This window comes from Rana temporaria, chromosome 3, assembly GCF_905171775.1.
Source record: "Rana temporaria chromosome 3, aRanTem1.1, whole genome shotgun sequence".
Lineage (NCBI taxonomy): Eukaryota > Metazoa > Chordata > Amphibia > Anura > Ranidae > Rana > Rana temporaria.
Window position 1 is genome coordinate 87,500,920 of NC_053491.1, and position 19,652 is coordinate 87,520,571.

General features: G+C 46.5%; 1 protein-coding gene across 1 annotated transcript in view; it reads right to left on the minus strand.

The window, feature by feature from the left end:
- The window catches only part of LOC120931438 (very long-chain acyl-CoA synthetase-like), a 92,622-nt gene that overhangs the window by 20,816 nt on the left and 52,154 nt on the right, over positions 1-19,652 (minus strand). Inside the window, exons 6-7 of the mRNA XM_040342869.1 lie at positions 10,245-10,335; positions 9,310-9,508 (exon numbers count right to left, since the gene is read on the minus strand). Coding sequence (XP_040198803.1) covers positions 9,310-9,508; positions 10,245-10,335 — 290 coding nt within the window. The remainder of the gene's footprint in view (positions 1-9,309; positions 9,509-10,244; positions 10,336-19,652) is intronic.

The following is a 19,652-nucleotide window of genomic DNA, read 5'->3' on the forward strand; positions in this document are numbered from 1 at the left end:
CAAAGCTGCGCCGGCGCATCTTCTTTCTGTATTCAGAAAGCAAGATACGCCGAAATTAGGCTAAGATCCGACTGGCGTAAGTCTCTTACGCCGTCGTATCTTAGTTGCATATTTACGCTGGGCGCTAGGTGGCGCTTCCGGAGATTTACGCGTAGAATATGCAAATTAGGTAGATACGCCGATTCAGAAACGTACGTGCGCCCGGCGGATTTTTTTACGCCGTTTGCGTAAGGCTTTTTCCGGCGTAACGTTGCTCCTGCTATATGAGGCATAGCCAATGTTAAGTATGGACGTCGGGACAGCGTCAAATTTTGCGTCGTTTGCGTAAGTCGTTCGCGAACAGGGCTTAGCCTAAGTTACGTTCACGTCGATAGCATTGACAATTTGCGGCGTAATTTGGAGCATGCGCACTGGGATACTTTCACGGACGGCGCATGTGCCGTCATTTACGTGAGGTCATGTTTTATTTGCATAAAACACGCCCACCTCTTGACAATTTGAATTCGGCGCGCTTACGCTGGCAGATTTACGCTACGCTGCCGCAACTTACGGAGCAAGTGCTTTGTGAATACTGCACTTGCCGCTCTAAATTGCGGCGGTGTAGCGTAAATAACATACGCTACGCCCGCACAAACTTACGGCGGGCTACCTGAATCTAGCCCTATGTGTTTTTTCAGCTCTTTAGCGCCACCCTTTGGGCAACTTCTGCTAATGTTGTGTTAGGCCCCATACACACGATAGAATCCATCCGCTGAAAAATCCCAGCGAATGGGTTTCAGCGGATAGATCCTATGGTGTGTACACTCCAGCGGATCTGTTTCCGCAGATATTTATCCCCTGGGATGGATTTCCAGCGGATACAAATTTGAAGACATGCTATCAAATCTATCCGCTGGAATCCATCCCAACGGATGGATCCGCTGGTCTGTACAGACTCACCGGATCCATCCGTCCGAAGGGATCCCCCGCATGCGTCGTAATGATTCGACGCATGCGTGGAATTCCTTATATGACAGCGTTCGCGCACGTCGCCGCGTCATAATCGCGGCGAAGGCGCGACACGTCATCGCCAGAGGATTTCAGCGCGGATTTCGATTCGATGGTGAGTACACTCCATCGCATGGAAATCCGCGCAAATCCTCGAGAGGATTTATCCGCGGATACGGTCCGCTGGACCGTATCCGCGGATAAATCCTCTCGTGTGTATGGGGCCTCATAGTTAGCATGGCTTCAGAGCATTGGATTTTTGTCCGATGGACTTGTGTACACACGATTGGAAAATCCAACAAGACACATTTGTTGTCTGAAAATTTTAAATCCTGCTATCCCACATTTGTTGCCTGAAAATCTGACAACAATTGTCCGATGGAGCATACCAACGGTCGGATCAAACAATTCCCATTGGAAAATCCGATCGTGTGTACAAAGCTTAGGAAACTCATTGATGATTACAGGAAGCAATTGATTTTAGTTATTTTTTTCAAGGGTGTGCCACCAAATATTAAATTGAGGGTGCCAATAGTTTTGTCCAGTCTATTTTTGGAGTTTTGCGTGGAATGTGTCAGATTTGGCTTTTTGTTTCTCCACTTTTTTGTGTCATACCAATACAAACAAAAGAAATAAACATGAGAATGCCTAAATATTTGTAATTGCAACAATTTTCATACAGGTGTGCGCATATTTTTGGCCATCACTGTACAGGTATTTATTTTTTATTATTTTCTAAAAGGTGGACTTAGCCTTTGGCCCCGTACACACCATAGAATCTATCCGCAGATAAATCCCATCAAATGGGTTTCAGCGGATAGATCCTATGTTGTGTACACTCCTGCGGATCTTTATCCGCGGATATATCTCCCCTGGGATGGATTTCCAGCAGATGGATATTTGCTGACATGCTCAACAAATCCATCTGCTGAAGTCCATCCCAAAGGATGGATCCGCTCGTCTGTACAGACTTACCGGATCCATCCGTCTAAAGGGATTCCCCGCACGCGTCGTAATGATTTGACGCATGCGTGGAATTCCTTATATGACAGCGTCGCGCCCGTCGCCGCGTCATAATAGCGGCGACGGCGCGACACGTCATCGCCAGAGGATTTCAGCGCGGATTTCAATGCGATGGTGTGTACACGCCATCGCATAGAAATCTTCTGAAATCCTCGAGAGGATTTATCCGCGGATACGGTCCGCTGGACCGTATCTGCGGATAAATCCTCTCGTGTGTATGGGGCCTTTGGCATTTTTTACTATCTATCACTGTTCAAGGGAACATACAGTAGTATGCTTTTCATAGTGAACATTACCGGGCAGATCCACAAAATAATTACGCCGGCGAATCTATTGATACGCCGGCGTAATTTTAAATTTCCTGCGTCGTATCTTTGTTTTGTATCTACAGAACAAGATACGACGGCATCTCGGGATCGATCCGACAGGCGTACGTCTTAGTACGCCGTCGGATCTTAGATACAATTTTTCGGCGGCCGCTAGGTAGCGTTTCCGTCGAATTCCGCGTCAAGTATGCAAATTAGCTAGTTACGGCGATCCACAAACCTACGTCCGGCCGGCGAATTTTTTTTTACGTCGTTTGCGTTCGGCTTTTTCCGGCGTATAGTTAAAGCTACTGTTATGAGGCGTACTCAATGTTAAGTATGGCCGTCGTTCCCGCCTCGCATTTTGAATTTTTTTACGTCGTTTGCGTAAGTCGTTCGCGAATAGGGATTTGCGTAGAATGACGTCATCGTCGCGAGCATTGGCTTGTTCCGGGTTAATTTCGAGCATGCGCACTGGGATACCCCCACGGACGGCGCATGCGCAGTTAAAAAAAACGTTGTTTACGTCGGGTCACGACGTATTTACATAAAACACGCCCCATCACAGAGATTTGAATGGCGCGCCATTACGCCACCAAAGATACACTAACTTACGGCGCAAATTCTTTGAGGATTCGAAAAAAAAAAAGTTACGGCGGCGTAGTGTATCTTAGATACGCTGCGCCCGGCGGATTATTGCGCGAAGGTACGTGGATCTGCCCCTACTTTGCTAAGTGAACACTCACTACTCTTTGTTTCTTTATGTTCCTCACTTAAATTTTTTTTTTCTTTTTGATATTTTTAAAGAAAAGAAGTAGACTTGAAGCAAAGATTTCAATAAGACATGAATCGCCCAACCTGCCCAGGCTTTGTGTTCTTTGTTCTGCAGGGACATGGCACAGGTGCGGCGTGTTACTTACGCTACAGTTTCCATTGACAATAGGTCCACCATGGCACTTGGCTCAAAGTAAACACACTGTACAATAAAGTCCCTATCGTATTCAGGGAGTACAGAGCTGAAACACAAATACACCTTGTGCTTTATCTGTACTAACAGAAATCTGTGGGAAAAGGCTGCTTATGTAATATGACAATGGGTCACTGGTGTGAGGCGGAAAAAAAAAAAATCTTATAAAAAAAAAAAGACATTTCTAGGCTTTAAGACATTTAGGTTTTCTTTATAAAAATCAGACTTTAGTCTATGTAAGGCCTTTTTCCCACTAGTGCAATTTCAGATGTGCCTTGAGTACGACCGTGCAATTTTAAGACGGCGTAGCCTAGCGTGTGTAAGTTACGCCGCCTTAAGTAAGAGAGGCAAGTACATGGGGCCAAATTCTCAAAAACTGTGCGTAACTTAAATTTCAGCAGTTAAGTTACACTGACTTAAAATTTCTACCTAAGTACCTGATCGTCAAAGCACTTAGGTAGAAATTACACGCAGTGTAACTTAAGTGCCGCCGTCGTAAGGCGGTCCTCCTCTCCTGGGGGCGTTTAAAATTTAAATGAGGCGCGCTCCCGCGCCGGCCGTACTGCGCATGCGTGTGACGTCATTTTCCCGACGTGCAGCGCGCAAACGTAATTAACGCCGGTCGGCTTTGAGAATTTCGACGGGACACTAAAGTTGCGACGGGTGAAAAAAAAAGACGCGCTGGGAAAACAAATAATTATAAAAAAAAATGACAGCGTCGCTCAGCATGCATTCCTGAGGGTGAACTCCATGCCAATTTTCAAAGAAAAAACCGGCATGGGTTCCCCCCCCAGGAGCATACCAGGCCCTTAGGTCTGGTATGGGTTGTAAGGAGACCCCCCCACGCCGAAAAATTGACGTAGGGGGTCCCCCTACAATCCATACCAGACCCGTATCCAAAGCACGCTACCCGGCCGGCCAGGAATGGGAGTGGGGACGAGCGAGCGTCCCCCCCCCCTCCTGAGCCGTGCCAGGCCGCATGCCCTCAACATGGGGGGGTTGGGTGCTCTGGGGCAGGGGGGCGCACTGCGGGCCCCCCCACCCCAGAGCACCCTGTCCCCATGTTGATGAGGACAGGACCTCTTCCCGACAACCCTTGCCATTGGTTGTCGGGGTCTGCGGGTGGAGGCTTATCGGAATCTGGGAGTCCCCTCAAATAAGGGGGCCCCCAGATACCGGCCCCCCACCCTAAGTGAATGGATATGGGGTACATCGTACCCCTATCCATTCACCTGGAGGCAAAAAGTAAAATGTAGTAAACACACAACACAAGGCTTTTTAAAATATTTTATTATTCTGCTCCGGAGGCCCCCCCTGTCTTCGTTATTAGCTCTATTTCCAGGGGGGGCTTCTTCTTCCGCTCTCCGGGGGTCTTCTCCGCTCTCCGGGGGTCTTCTCCGCTCTCCGGGGGTCTTCTCCGCTCTCCGGGGGGGCTTCTTCCATCTTCTCCCCTCTTCCGCTCTTGACTCGGCGAACCCCGGTTCTTCTGCAGCTCTCCGGTGCCTTCTTCTTCAGCGCTGGCTGCCTGCTATGTTTGTGTGTTAGCTCGATTTCAAACAGGCAGCCGGCGCGGTCTTCTGTGGCGTCAGGGTCTTCTGGTCTTCTGTTCTTCCGATGTTGCCTCGTCGCCTGTTGTCGCTGTAATGATGGAAGCGCGCCTTGCATCCCATTTATATAGGCATCGCCGTCCCATCATGCTCCGGTAGGTACCCACGTGGTGGGTGCACGTGGGTAGGCACCCACCACGTGGGTACCTACCGGAGCATGATGGGACGGTGATGCCTATATAAATGGGCTGCAAGGCGCGCTTCCATCATTACAGCGACAACAGGCGACGAGGCAACATCGGAAGAACAGAAGACCAGAAGACCCTGACGCCACAGAAGACCGCGCCGGCTGCCTGTTTGAAATCGAGCTAACACACAAACATAGCAGGCAGCCAGCGCTGAAGAAGAAGGCACCGGAGAGCTGCAGAAGAACCGGGGTTCGCCGAGTCAAGAGCGGAAGAGGGGAGAAGATGGAAGAAGCCCCCCGGAGTCCGGAGAAGCCCCCCCGGAGAGCGGAGAAGACCCCCGGAGAGCGGAGAAGACCCCCGGAGAGCGGAGAAGACCCCCGGAGAGCGGAAGAAGAAGCCCCCCCTGGAAATAGAGCTAATAACGAAGACAGGGGGGGCCTCCGGAGCAGAATAATAAAATATTTTAAAAAGCCTTGTGTTGTGTGTTTACTACATTTTACTTTTTGCCTCCAGGTGAATGGATAGGGGTACGATGTACCCCATATCCATTCACTTAGGGTGGGGGGCCGGTATCTGGGGGCCCCCTTATTTGAGGGGACTCCCAGATTCCGATAAGCCTCCACCCGCAGACCCCGACAACCAATGGCAAGGGTTGTCGGGAAGAGGTCCTGTCCTCATCAACATGGGGACAGGGTGCTCTGGGGTGGGGGGGCCCGCAGTGCACCCCCCTCTCCCAGAGCACCCAACCCCACCATGTTGAGGGCATGCGGCCTGGCACGGCTCAGGAGGGGGGGGGACGCTCGCTCGTCCCCACTCCCATTCCTGGCCGGCCGGGTAGCGTGCTTTGGATACGGGTCTGGTATGGATTGTAGGGGGACCCCCTACGTCAATTTTTCGGCGTGGGGGGGTCTCCTTACAACCCATACCAGACCTAAGGGCCTGGTATGCTCCTGGGGGGGAACCCATGCCGGTTTTGAATTTAAAAATTGCCGTGGAGTTCTCCCTCAGGAATGCATACCAAATGCCGTCGCTGAAATGGGCCTTTACAAGGTTTGGCTAACTTTCCACATTGTAAACCCAGCCCTAATTTTGCGCCGGCAAATTCGGAACTTAGGCAGAAATCAAAGTGCTGAAATGCTTTGAAAATCTACTTAAGTCCTCATTTGCATACGCAAAGCTGGATTTCAATGAGAAATGCCCCCAGTGGCGGATGCGGTACTGCATCCTAAAATCTGACCGTGTAAGTGTCTTACACATGTCAGATTTTCTGCCTAACTTTGGAAAAAGCCTTTTGAGAATCGTTTCCAAAGTTAGGCACAGAGATACGCAGGCTGAACAGCAGTTAAGTCTGCGTATCTCTTTTGAGAATTTGGCCCATGATTCTCAAGGGACTTACCTCCTTACTTAGGGCGGCGGAGTGTAAACGCGGCGGGCGTAAGGGCGCCTAATTCAAATGGGTTGGAGGGGGGCGTGTTGTATGGTAATGAGGCTTGACCTCACGGTTTTGACGTTTTTTTGTTACTGCGCATGCGCCGGGGCCCTACATTTCCCAGTGCGTATTGCGGCTAAGTACGCCGTATGGGCCTATTGATTTCGACGTGGACGTAACTCCCGATTCGCGGACGACTTACGCAAACGACGTAAAAAATTCGAACCTCGCGGCGGGAACAGCGGCCATACTTTAACATTGTTATTCCACCTCATAGGTGGAATAACTTTAGGCCGCCTAAGGCCTTACGGAAACAAGGTAATTCGACTGCGGCGGCTGGGCGTACGTTCGTGAATCGGCGTACAAACTAATTTACATAATCTAAGCCGGCCGCAATGGAAGCGCCACCTAGCGGCCATCGGAAAAATTGCAATCTAAGATAGGACGGCGCAAGCCGTCCTATCTTAGATATGTTTAAGCGTATGTTTAAGCAATTAAGCGTGTGTTTAAGCGTATCTCTGTCTTTCTGAATCTACCTAAATGTTTTCAATAGTGTTCCTTCACATCAATGTGGCTCAACATGGAGCAATTTTTGAAAAAGTTCCTGTATTACTACTACTTTGGTGCGATTCCAGTGCAATTTTTGCCCCATAGAATATACAAGCCCAATCAAAGTTGCATCCGAGCACCATATAATCGCACTGAAAGTCAAATCACAATGGTATCGCAGCCTAAAGGTGAATAAAATATGCCCGGAAAACTGTTTATAATGCCTATTTGTACACGCCAATCCAATAGATGGTACAGTAGTTATAGTGCCTTGAAAAAGTATTCATACCCCTTGAAATGTTCCACATTTTGTCAGTTACAACCAAAAATGTAAATGTATTTTACTGTGATTTTATGTGATAAACCGACACAAAGTGGAGCATAATTGTGAAGTGGAAGGAAAATGATAAATGGTTTTCAATTTTTCTTTTTACAAATAAATATGTGAAAAGTGTGGCGTGCATTTGTATTCAGCCCCCTTTACTCTGATACCCCTAACTAAAATCTAGTAGAACCAATTGCCTTCAGAAGCCACCTAATTAGTAAATAGTGTCCACCTGTGTGTAATTGAATCTCAGTATAAATACAGCTGTGAAGCCCTCATAAGTTTGTTAGAGATCCTTAGTGCACAAACAGCATCATGAAGGCCAAGGAACACCTCAGACATGTCAGGGATAAAGTTGTGGAGAAGTTTAAAGCTGGGTCAGGTTATAAAAAAATATCCCAAGCTTTGAACATCTCACAGAGCACTGTTCAATCCACTGAAAATGGATAGAGTATGGCACAACTGCAAGCCTACCAAGAAATGGACGTCCACCTAAACTGACAGGCCGGGCAAGGAGAGCATTAATCAGAGAAGCAGCCAAGAGGCCCATGGTAACTCTGGAGGAGCTGCAGAGATCCACAGCTCATGTGAAAGAATCTGTCCACAGGACAACTATTAGTTGTGCACTCCATAAATCTGGCCTCTATGGAAGAGTGGCAAGAAAAAAGCCATTGTTAAAAGAAAGTCATGAGAAGTCCCTTATGCAGTTTGCGAGAAGTCATGTGGGGGACACAGCAAACATGTGGAAGAAGGTGTACATTGCCACAGGGACCCGGGAGTTAACTGGAGAGCAGTTACAGTTCAAGTGTTCATGGTGTACAGTCATCTCTAAAAGTAGAGGTCCACCTTACCTACTTGCCGACCAGCCGCCGTCATTTTATGGCGGCAGATCGGCTCCCCTGCGCGAGAGCCTGTAGCTATACGTCGGCTCTCGCGCAGGCCACTAGGGGCGCGTACGCTCCCCCAACTCCCGTGCCCGGAAGTTCGGGGGCACAGAAGATGTATGAACAGAAGATCGGTCATTTCCCCTAGTGAGGCCACCCCCCCTTCAGTTAGAACACACCCAGGGAACATACTTAACCCCCCCCCCCTAGTGTTAACCCCTTCACTGCCAGTGGCATTTTTATAGTAATCCAATGCATTTTTATAGCACTGATCGCTATAAAAATGCCAATGGGCCCAAAAATGTGTCCGAAGTGTCCGCCATAATGTCGCAGTACCGAAAAAAATTGCTGATCGCCGCGATTACTAGTAAAAAAAAATATTAATAAAAATGCCATAAAAATACCCACTATTTTGTAAACGCTATAACTTTTGTGCAAACCAATCAATAAACGCTTATTTCGTTTTTTTTTAATGAAAAATATGTAGAAGAATACGTATCGGCCTAAACTGAGGAAAAAAAAATTTGTTTATATATTTTTGGGGGATATTTATTATAGCAAAAAGTAAAACATATTAATTTTTTTCAAAATTGTCGCTCTATTTTTGTTTATAGCGCAAAAAATAAAAACCGCAGAGGTAATCAAATACCACCAAAAGAAAGCTCTATTTGTGGAGAAAAAAGGACACCAATTCTTTTGGGGAGCCACGTCGCACGACCGCGCAATTGTCAGTAAAAGCGACGCAGTGCCGAATCGCAAAAAGTGCTCTGGTCTTTGACCAGCAATATGGTCTGGGGCTGAAGTGGTTAAGGTCGAGTATTTCCTCACAGCAGCCTCATCCTTGTCCCAGGGCATTGATGGAAACTGCACCGAGCAAAGGTACCCCATGTATAATGCAGTGACCCTATACCAAGTGCCTAGCTTAGCCCAGAAGAACCTACCCCGGGGTAGTGATGTGACCCAAACTTGGCCCCCAGCGAGTTAATAGGAAAACATTGAGGAAAGGTACATCTTCACCCTGCCTACAAATGCTTTAAGGTAAAGATTTCGGTAATTCCTAAAAATACGTTCTCACTGGAAATGAAAAGTCACGCTGATTTCTTACCGAAATGTGTCTCCTACTCGATCCTGAAAGAACAAAAAGCCTTCTCTATCCTCCATCATCAGATCTCCAGTGTTAAAGTATAAATCTCCCTTTTTAAACACATTGTGAAGTCTCTTCTTCTCAGTCAGAGAAGCATCCCCTGCGTAGCCAGTGAATGGGTTTGTAGCGGTAATTTGAGAAATCAGCAGTCCAGTTTCTCCTGGGATAAAACAAGAACAGAAATGAAATCAGAGAAATAACACTCTTATATATTTACTCTTTTTAAAATTTACATTGTGTGTTTGTGGTTGAGGACAGTGGTCACTTTTTAGCTGCTGTAGAGTCCACATTCCATAGCAAACAGTTTTGCCTAATGCCCCGTAAACCTTGGATGGTTTTTCCGACGGAATTCCGTTCAAGTTTGGCTTGCATACACACGGTCACACAAAAGTTCTCTGAACTTTCGTCCGCCAAGAACTCGGTGACGTACAACACTATGACAACTTGAGAAAATGAAGTTTAATGCTTCCGAGCATGCGTCGTAATTTCGCGCGTCTGAATTGCTACAGACGATCAGATTTTTCTATAGGAATTTTTTTCCGTCGGAAAATTTGAGAACCAGCTCTCAATCTTTTGCTGGTGGAAATTCCGACAGCAAAAGTCCGATGGAGCCTACACACGGTCAGAATTTCCGTTCAAAAGTTCATATCAGACTTTTGCTGGCGGAATTTCCGATCGTGTGTACGAGGCATTAGAGGAAAAAATCTTCCAATAGGGACCCTTGTTCCTGTGACAATTCTGGATTTCCCTCACTCTGGAAAAATATTCTATACCTTCTTGATGAGTCTACAGAACAGGAAGTGAATAGATATCTTTCCAATGGGACAAAGATGGCAAACAAAAACTCAAGATATAAATGTAATGCAAGACCAATAATAATAATTATACAAAATTACCTTTAGCTACTCTAATGCATCGTCCTGAAGCATCTCTTACTGGTTCATCCTTTTCCACATCATACTTGATCATTTCATAGGGCCTCATAGCCTAGAAGACAGCAGTCTACAGAATTTAATGGTAAAAAATGTCATTTATACCTGCTTCATGATTTTTAGTAAATATTTAAGAGATGGAAAATTGGATCACACCTGTTTTATCTAATGCTATTTTATAGGAAAATCAAGACCCACTCACACTTAGGCTGTATGGGCCAGATTCACCAAGCACTTGCGATGAAAACCTACGCTGGCGGCCTCCGGCGCAAGACGGGCCAATTTAAATGGGCGTGTGCCATTTAAATTAGGCGCGCTCCCACGCCGGACCTACCGTGCATGCTCCGTTTCCGAACTCCCGCCATGCTTTGCGCGCCGTGACGTAATTTTTTCGAACGGCGACGCGCGTATCGTAATTCCGTATTCCCGGACGGCTTACGCAAACAACGTTATTTTTTAAATTTCCCCATATAGGAGGCGCAACCCATGCAAAGGTATGGACCAGGGAACACAGCCGTCGTATTTTACGTTGTTTACGTAGTACGTGAATAGGGCTGGGCGTAGGTTATGTTCACGTCGTAGGCAGTGATCCGTAGTATCTTAGGGAGTAGTTCCGACGTGATTGTGAGCATGCGCACTGGGGTACGTCCACGGGACGGCGCATGCGCCGTTCGTTTTAAGTACTTGGATGGCACTCGGCCCATCATTTGCATGGGGTCATGCCTCATTAGCATAGCTCACGGCTACTTCCACCTACGACGGCTTGCGCCGAGGGAACCCAGCGCAGTTTGGGAGGCAAGTGCTTTATGAATTCGGTGCTTGCCTCTCTGCGCAACGTCGGCGTAGCGTATATTAGATACGCTACGCCGGCATAAATATGCGCCAATGTATATGAATCCGGGCCCCAGTAAATACATTTTGCTCAAATTGGGATTTTATATGGACCACAGGCAGTTATAAAAATTGGTACAAATTTTGGAACAAAAAATATTTGTACCAATGTTTATGACTCCCTGTGGTCCAATTTATTGTAATCTACTTACAAACATGACGGGTAAACAGGCATCAAAAAAAACATAGAAGGTTCCATGGAGTATAGCGTACATGTGTCAGGTCAGCCTCCTATACTCCATGGAACCTTCTATGTTTTTTTGATGCCTGTTTACTCGTCATGTTTGTAAGTACATTACAATAAATTGCGTGTTGCTTTCACATACGGGCTTCACTATTGTGTTTCCTCTCTGCATTTCTTGGTTCCCCTTTTTTTGCTGATGAATGCATTACATACCTTTGTATCCTTTTGAGTTGTGGATGTCCTCCTACCCTTGATGTGGTTTGTGAATTTTTACTTTCCGAGTGGAAGTGCGACTGCCATTGATCCCTGCATTATCTAACTCTACATGCCCATAATGATGTTGATCTGGTAAGCAGTTTGACTGCACAGGGTGTGGTGTGTTTCTCCATTTACACACTGAAATCTCGGTGGAGGTTCTTCGCTTTCAACACTTTGAATATTTTGAAGAATGCATATACTCATTTTGGACATTGTTTCATTATACATGTATGTAGGAGCAGAAAGAGGACCTGTCATGGCTTTATACATGTATATAGAAGTATAAAGAGGACTGGTCAGGGCTCTTGCCACGACATCACCTGCCACACATTGTGGATTGTCACTTGCCACGACGCCACCTGCCACACATTGTGGATTGTCACTTCGCACGACACCACCTGCCACACATTGCGGGTTGTCACTTGCCACAACGCCACCTGCCACACATTGCGGGTTGTAACTTGCCACTACGCCACCTGCCACACATTGTGGATTGTCACTTGCCACAATGCCACCTGCCACACATTGCGGATTGTCACTTGCCACCTGCCACACATTGCGGATTGTCACTTGCCACGTCACCTGCCACACATTGCGGATTGTCACTTGCCACAATGCCGCCTGCCACACATTGCAGATTGTCACTTGCCACCTGCCACACATTGTGGATTGTCACTTGCCACCTGCCACACATTGTGGATTGTCACTTGCCACCTGCCACACATTGTGGATCACTTGCCACGTCAGCTGCCACACATTGCGGATTATCACCTGCCACACGTTTGCAGATTGTCACTTGCCACATGTAGGGCAGTCCTCTCTTTTCCCTGTGTCCTGTAGCAATCACTCCCTCAGTTCCTTCCTGGTTCCAGACTCTCTCCCAGCAGAGTGCATGCTGGGGGCTGAAGTCTGCTGGCTGTGCACAACAATGGGGCAGTCAATCTTCTGGGACTGCATGTTCCATGAAGCTCCACTAGACCCTAGTCTCTTTTGATTGGCCACAGACAGCCAATCAGGAGGGAAACAGACAGGCAAAGAACTAAACGGCGAACCAGGGGAGAGCTGCTGACAGGAGAAAGGAGGGGGCGAGCGGGGGAGATATACCGACGTCCCACAGCTCGCCTCTCTCCCTTGACACAGATTCCGTCTTTATAGCGGGTGGCGCGCGGGCACGGCCGGCGCTTGACAGATTAATATATTGTGTTGCCTGCACGCTGGGGCCCCTTACAGGAGCACTGTCTGCCTGATGGCGGCCCTGGGAATATGCTGTCTGGCGGGCGGCAGTTTGCCATCGGGTCCCATGGTAGGGCCGGCCCTGCTTATGGCAAACTCCAGGCGGGCTGTCATGTGCCTTTTACTGAGGAGTGGCTTCTGTCTGGCCACTCTACCATATAGGCCTGATTGGTGGAGTGCTGCAGACATGGTTGTTCTTCTGGAAGGTTCTCTTCTCTCCAAAAATAAATACTGGAGCTCTGTCAGAGTGACCATCGGGTTCTTGGCCACCTCCCTGACTAAGGCCCTGCTCCCCGATTGCTCAGTTTGGCTGGGTTGGCCCGCTCTAGGAAGAGCCCTGGTGGTTCCAAACGTCTTCCATTTACGGATGATGGAGGCCACTGTGCTCATTGGGACCTTCAATACTGCAGAAAGTTTTCTGTACCCTTCTCTAGATCTGTGAACCGATACAATCCTGTCTCAGAGGTCTACAGATTATTCCTTGGACTTCATGGCTTGGTTTGTGCTCTGACATGCACTGTGGGACCTTATATAGACAGGTGTGTGACTTTTCAAATCAACTGAATTTACCACAGGTGGACTCCAATTAGGTTGTAGAAACATCTCAAGGATGATCAGTGGAAACAGGATGCACCCGAGTTTAATTTGAGTGTCATGGCAAAGGCTGTGAATACTTATGTACATGTAATGTTTTTAATTTTATTATTTTTAATAAATTTGCAAAGATTTCAAACAAACTTCTTTCAAGTTGTCATTATGGGGTATTTGTAGAATTTTGAATTTAATCCATTTTCGAATAAGGCTGTAACATAACAAAATGTAGAACAAGTGAAGCGCTGTGAATACTTTCTGGATTCACTGTAATATACATCCAGAGCATATTGTTCATTATTTCATTTTTCAGCAGGACTTGGCACCTGCCCACACTGCCAAAAGTACCAATACCTGGTTTAATGATCATCAATCATATCACTGTCCTTACTGACTATACATTTAAGAGAAACCTCTACACTTATATTTTGAACACTGTGGGAGAGCCAAGCTCACTTGGTTTGATCCTACTTAACAGGCCGGGTCACGTGATGCGGAAGCAGCTAGATGTGCCGCTCACCTGACCAGGCTATGCGTTTAAAGCTCATTCGTGAGCTTGGCTTGGCATCAGCAAGTCTCCCCCCATGTGTGCCTGTGGTGTGTTACCACACACCTTAGGTATGTTTTTATATATGTTTTTTTATGCTTATATTTTTTTGCTGATATTTTTTCTCTTGTATTCTGAAATTGGAACTAAATCAGTATTATATGCAGAGTGTTTATACACAACCGCAGACGTGTATGCTATTAATGGACATTTAGTCTATGGACACCCCTATATAGCACTAAAGAGTGATCCACTATATATAGTTGACTTATCTGTGATATCTTTGTGGCACTTAAGTGCTTCTCAGATACTACCTAGAGGTGAGAACCTTGAAGTAATTATTTTCTGATCTATAGATCTATCTACTTACTCAAATGGTGTTTGGAGTTCTTTTTTTTGGTTGTTTATATGGTAGGTTCCATTTACGCCTTTACTGACTATACATTTAATAATATTTTTAATACTGTAGGAGAGCTAAGCTGACATGGTTTGATCCAACATAACCGTGTCGGAGGTATATGCAACCAGGTGATCCTTAATCACCACCGCAGGTGATCCACTGGTGGTGAGATAGCTGTTCCCTCCTTTTTTATTACTATCTATTCTGGCTAAAGTGCATTACAGGTTAATACCATATGTCCTATAATGAGGTTTCTCTAACTTGATGCACTCTATGATACCTGCCATGTCCCTACATTCACCTATAGCCAGGGTTGGACTGGGACAGAACTTTGGCCCTGGACTTCATCCAGACTGGCTCACTTTGACAGGTCTCTCCCATGGCGGCCGGACAACTCCCGCACCCCCCTGGCCACCCAAGCCCCCTCTCCCCCTTCAGTAACCACTAGCTGTTCTACTTTATTAGAGTAGAACGGCTGGTACTGGTACTCTTATAGGCAGTACCAGTGGGGAAGCTTGACTTTATTTCACGCGGGGCAAAGAATCAGTTCGGTGCCCCCCCCTTATGGGACAAGATTAGGCAAAAGTGAGAAACTCCCAGGCCATAGCTGTTGAGTCAGCTGTCTGTCCCCTCCCCCCATGCTCCTCTGTCATCCCCCCTGCTCCTCTGGTCCTCCCCCTGCTTCTTTGTTCCCCCCCCCCCAGGTGAGCGCTCCGGGCAAGGAGAGACAGAGGAGCGGAGGGGGGGCGGCAGTCCGCTGTCACTGAAGCTGGTCCACTGAGCCATCGGCCCACCGGGAAACTCCCTGTAGTCCCAATGGCCAGTCCATCCCTGCCTATAGCTCAATTGCATGTGTATGTCTAAGATGCTGGTTTATAGACACACTATTTGCTGTATGTTTATATCACACCCGTGAATAAGTATATATATATATATATATATATATATATATATTAGGGCTGTTACTGATTAAAAATTTTGTGTTCGATTAATCGATTTTTTTTTAAAACGATTAATCAACTAATTGTGATTAATTATAACGCACATACATTTTTCGGATCACCACCATATATAGTCCCCACTGTAATATCCACATACATCTCCCCCACTGTAATATCCACAGACATCTCCCCCACTGTAATATCCACAGACATCTCCCCACTGTAATATCCACAGACATCTCCCCCACTGTAATATCCACAGACATCTCCCCCACTGTAATATCCACAATCACCCCACTGTAATATCCACAGACATCTCCCCACTGTAATATCCACAGACATCTCCCCCACTGTAATATCCACAGACATCTCCCCCACTGTAATATCCACAGACATCTCCCCCACTGTAATATCCACAGACATCTCCCCCACTGTAATATCCACAATCACCCCACTGTAATATCCACAGACATCTCCCCACTGTAATATCCACAGACATCTCCCCACTGTAATATGGTCCACATCTCCCCCACTGTAATATGGTCCACAGACATCTCCCCACTGTAATATCCACAGACATCTCCCCCACTGTACTATCCACAGACATCTCCCCACTGTAATATCCACAGACATCTCCCCCACTGTAATATCCACAGACATCTCCCCACTGTAATCCACAGACATCTCCCCACTGTAATATGGTCCACATCTCCCCCACTGTATAGGAAGATTAGTGCTTGCTTAGTCTTACCAGAGAAGCCGGCCGAACACGAGCAGTTGAGGCCGGGTGATGCCGTCAGCGCGCCGCTCTAGGCTCACCTAGGCCGCCACCGGGTGGACCAAGAAGGCCGCCGAAGTCGCGGCCTTTCCTATGGCCGAGGTAGCAGCGGAGCTCCACGGATCACGTGGTGTGCCGATCCGCATATGGTGAGCCGTTCGGATCACGTATAATTTACGATCCGTTGCACCACTAGTACCGATCAAAAGAATTTTGATCGATCAAAAAAATTTACGATTAATCAAGGATTTTTTCTTCAATTTCCACAGCTCTAATATATATATATATATATATATATATATATATATATATATATATATATATATATATAGCGCTCACCCCCGAAGGAGCCGCTGGTTGATTTGGGATCGGCGTATTAAGTTACCAAATTCTTCTGTCTAGGGGTAGTACTTGTGAGTGTGGATAAAAGAGCAAGTGTCCAGCCAGTAGCGTGAGTTTTCAATGCTTTATTCCAAGGCCAACATGGCCAACATCAACATGACACACAGTAGAGAAAAGGGTTGATGAGTAGGAAGAACTTGTAGCATCAGGCCTTGGATATCAGAAGCATAGAGAGCAAGCCTGCTCTCAGCACAGACGATTCAAAACGTCGCCACCCTCGCCAGGGTGGGTAAATGCCCCCTGGACAGGCAATTAACTTGAACCTGGCAGCCAAAGGGTCACTTGCAATAATCAAATCACTGGGAGGAAACAATGCCTCTGCCACAGGCTTAGTACATTTTCTCAGTATAGTCAAAGCGTAAGGATAACGAATCCTCCCAGTAAGTCCTACTGACAGCAAAAAGAGGTACCTGTCATGTGGGCGTGGTAACCGGATCCCCGGTGGTTCGTCCAGGCCTCGCGAACAACCTCTGCACTTAGGTTCTCCCGAGCCAATCCCCCACCGTTCAGCTCCCAGCTTAGGATCTGGAACCCAGCAAGCCGCTGGGGTCCCTCTCTTCATCAAAAGAAGGCTCCGCGAGGTGCATAGCCTCAGCCAGGCAGGCCATGAGGATGGGGCCCGTGGATGCGTGCACCCTGAAGGTGGATGCCGCACCTGGATCTCGGGCCCTGCAGAGAACAACCAAAAAAAGTGCCGGGTGCCACAGATATACCCCCCGCCAGCACGCCCAAAGAGGAAAAAAAAAAACCTCTGATTGGCTGCTGGGGAGAACGGTTCTGTCAGAACCCCTATAGCGCCAACTGTCGCCCAGGGGTGGCAACGCACCCCTGGACACAGACTGACCCACGAGGCAGTTCCGAACTGGCAACAGCACAGACTAACAATTAGTGAATGGGAGCAACTGAAATCTCCCATTCCCCACTAACTTTAGCGTAACGCCCCACTAACTTTAAAGGGGATGCGCTACATACATTTTATATATATATATATATATATATATATATATATATATATATATATATATATATATATCCTGATGCATGGTCTATGGAATTATATCTATGTATATATATACTTAACCACTTCCATACCAGGCACTTACGCACCTTCCTGCCCAAGCCAATTTTCAGCTTTCAGCACTGTCGCACTTTGAATGACAATTGCGCGGTCATGCTACACTGTACCCAAACAATTTTTCCATAATTTTGTTCCCACAAATAGAGATTTCTTTTGGTGGTATTTGATCACCTCTGCGATTTTTATTTTTTGCGCAACAACAAAAAAAAGACAGAAAATTTTGAAAAAAATTAAGTTTTTATTTTTTTCTGTAATTTTTTTTTGTAAATAAGTACGTTTTCTTCTTCAATTATGGGCACCGATGAGGCGGCACTGATAGGCGGCGCTGGTATGCGGCACTGATGTGCACTCATAGGCGGCACTGGCGGGCACTCAAAGGCGGGACTGGGCACTCATGGGCGGCACTGATGGGCACTCATGGGCGGCACTTATGGGTGGCACTGATGGGCACTGATAGGTGGGCACTGGACATGGATGGGTACTGAGAGGTGGCACTGATGGACACTGAGGGGTGGCACTGATGGACACTGAGGGGTGGCACTGATGGCATTGCTGGGCATCACTTTTTTATCCCATATTATGCCAGTCAGTGCCCATATTGCCAGTCAGTGCCCATTTGTGGGCACTGATTGGCATCTATTCTCTTTTTTTCTTGTTTTTATATTGTTGCCCTCTTCCCTGGTGGTCCAGTGTGGGCTTCCCTGGTGGTCCAGTGTGGGCATCCTAGGGGGGCTGTGCTGATAAACAATCAGCGCGAACCCCCCCAGTTAGGAGAGCCGCCGATCGGCTCTCCTCTACTCGCGTTTGTCAGACGCGAGTGAGGAAGAGCCGATCAACGGCTCTTCCTGTTTACATCGTGATCAGCCGTGATTCGACACTGCTGATCACGTGGTAAAGAGCCTCCGCCGGATTTCACAACCACTTCCCGGACGTCAATTGACTATTGACCGGGCGGGAAGTGGTTAATGTATGTCTCTCCATTTTCAATTAGAAATTGTATATAAGCTCCCAAAGAAGCAGTTCCCCGCAAAACATGTCAAGCTTCCTAAAATTCATACTTTGTACTAGCCATCATGATAGTTAATAGGGGTTGTCACCGGTACACCCCTAATGTAGACAGCTGTCTTGGAGACATATATTTGACCACTGTGTGTTTTTCTTAAAGGGTCACTAAAGGAAAAAAAAAATGTTTTTGCTGAAATGACTGTTTACAGGGTATAGAGACATAATAGTTAACTGATTCCTTTTAAAAATGATTACAGATAGATAAAAAACAATCATATAATGTACCTACAGTTTAGTTTTGTTTTTGCTGTTGTTTCCTGGTTCTCTGATGTACAGAGCCAGAGAGCCAATAGAGAGCAGTGAAGGTTTTGCAAAACGAAACTGGATTGGTGCTGAGGGGTTATAGACACACCTCCTTGATTAGTGACCACAGTGAGAAATCTACACGTACTGTGGTGATCAGGAAACAGACAACCAGGAAGTGTCCAGAACAGAGAGGAATTACAGCAACATCAAACCAAAAACGAACAATGAGGACATGAAACCAGGACTGCAGTAAGGTAAAGGAAGCTATTTAGTTAAAAAAATAATCCTTTAGTGACCCTTTATTACTGTCTTTTAATTATGTTTTTATATTTACGTGGTGTGTTTAATACAATTAATTACTTTTTATCAGTGGTGCCTATAAAGTAAATTCTTCCAGTTTTATTTTTCCTCAATTTCTCAATATGTTAGGACGTGGCACTTTGTTATTTTTGCACACCCGTAGTGCCATCCTGCATTGGTGTTGATTTGAAAACACCTCAGCAGTGCCACAGGCTGATCACCTTCATGCCATGCTGCATCGATTCGATAATTCATGAAAAAAGAACCTGGACCAAGTACTGAGTACATGGACATACTTTTCAGTAAGTAAACATTTCTGTATTAAAAATCTTTTTTTTTATTGGTCTTATATCTAATTTGATTTCTGAGATACAGAATTTGGGTTTTCCACTAGCTATGCTTGAAATATATCATTCTGTGTGACGTGTAATGAATCTATAGAACATATGAGTTATGAA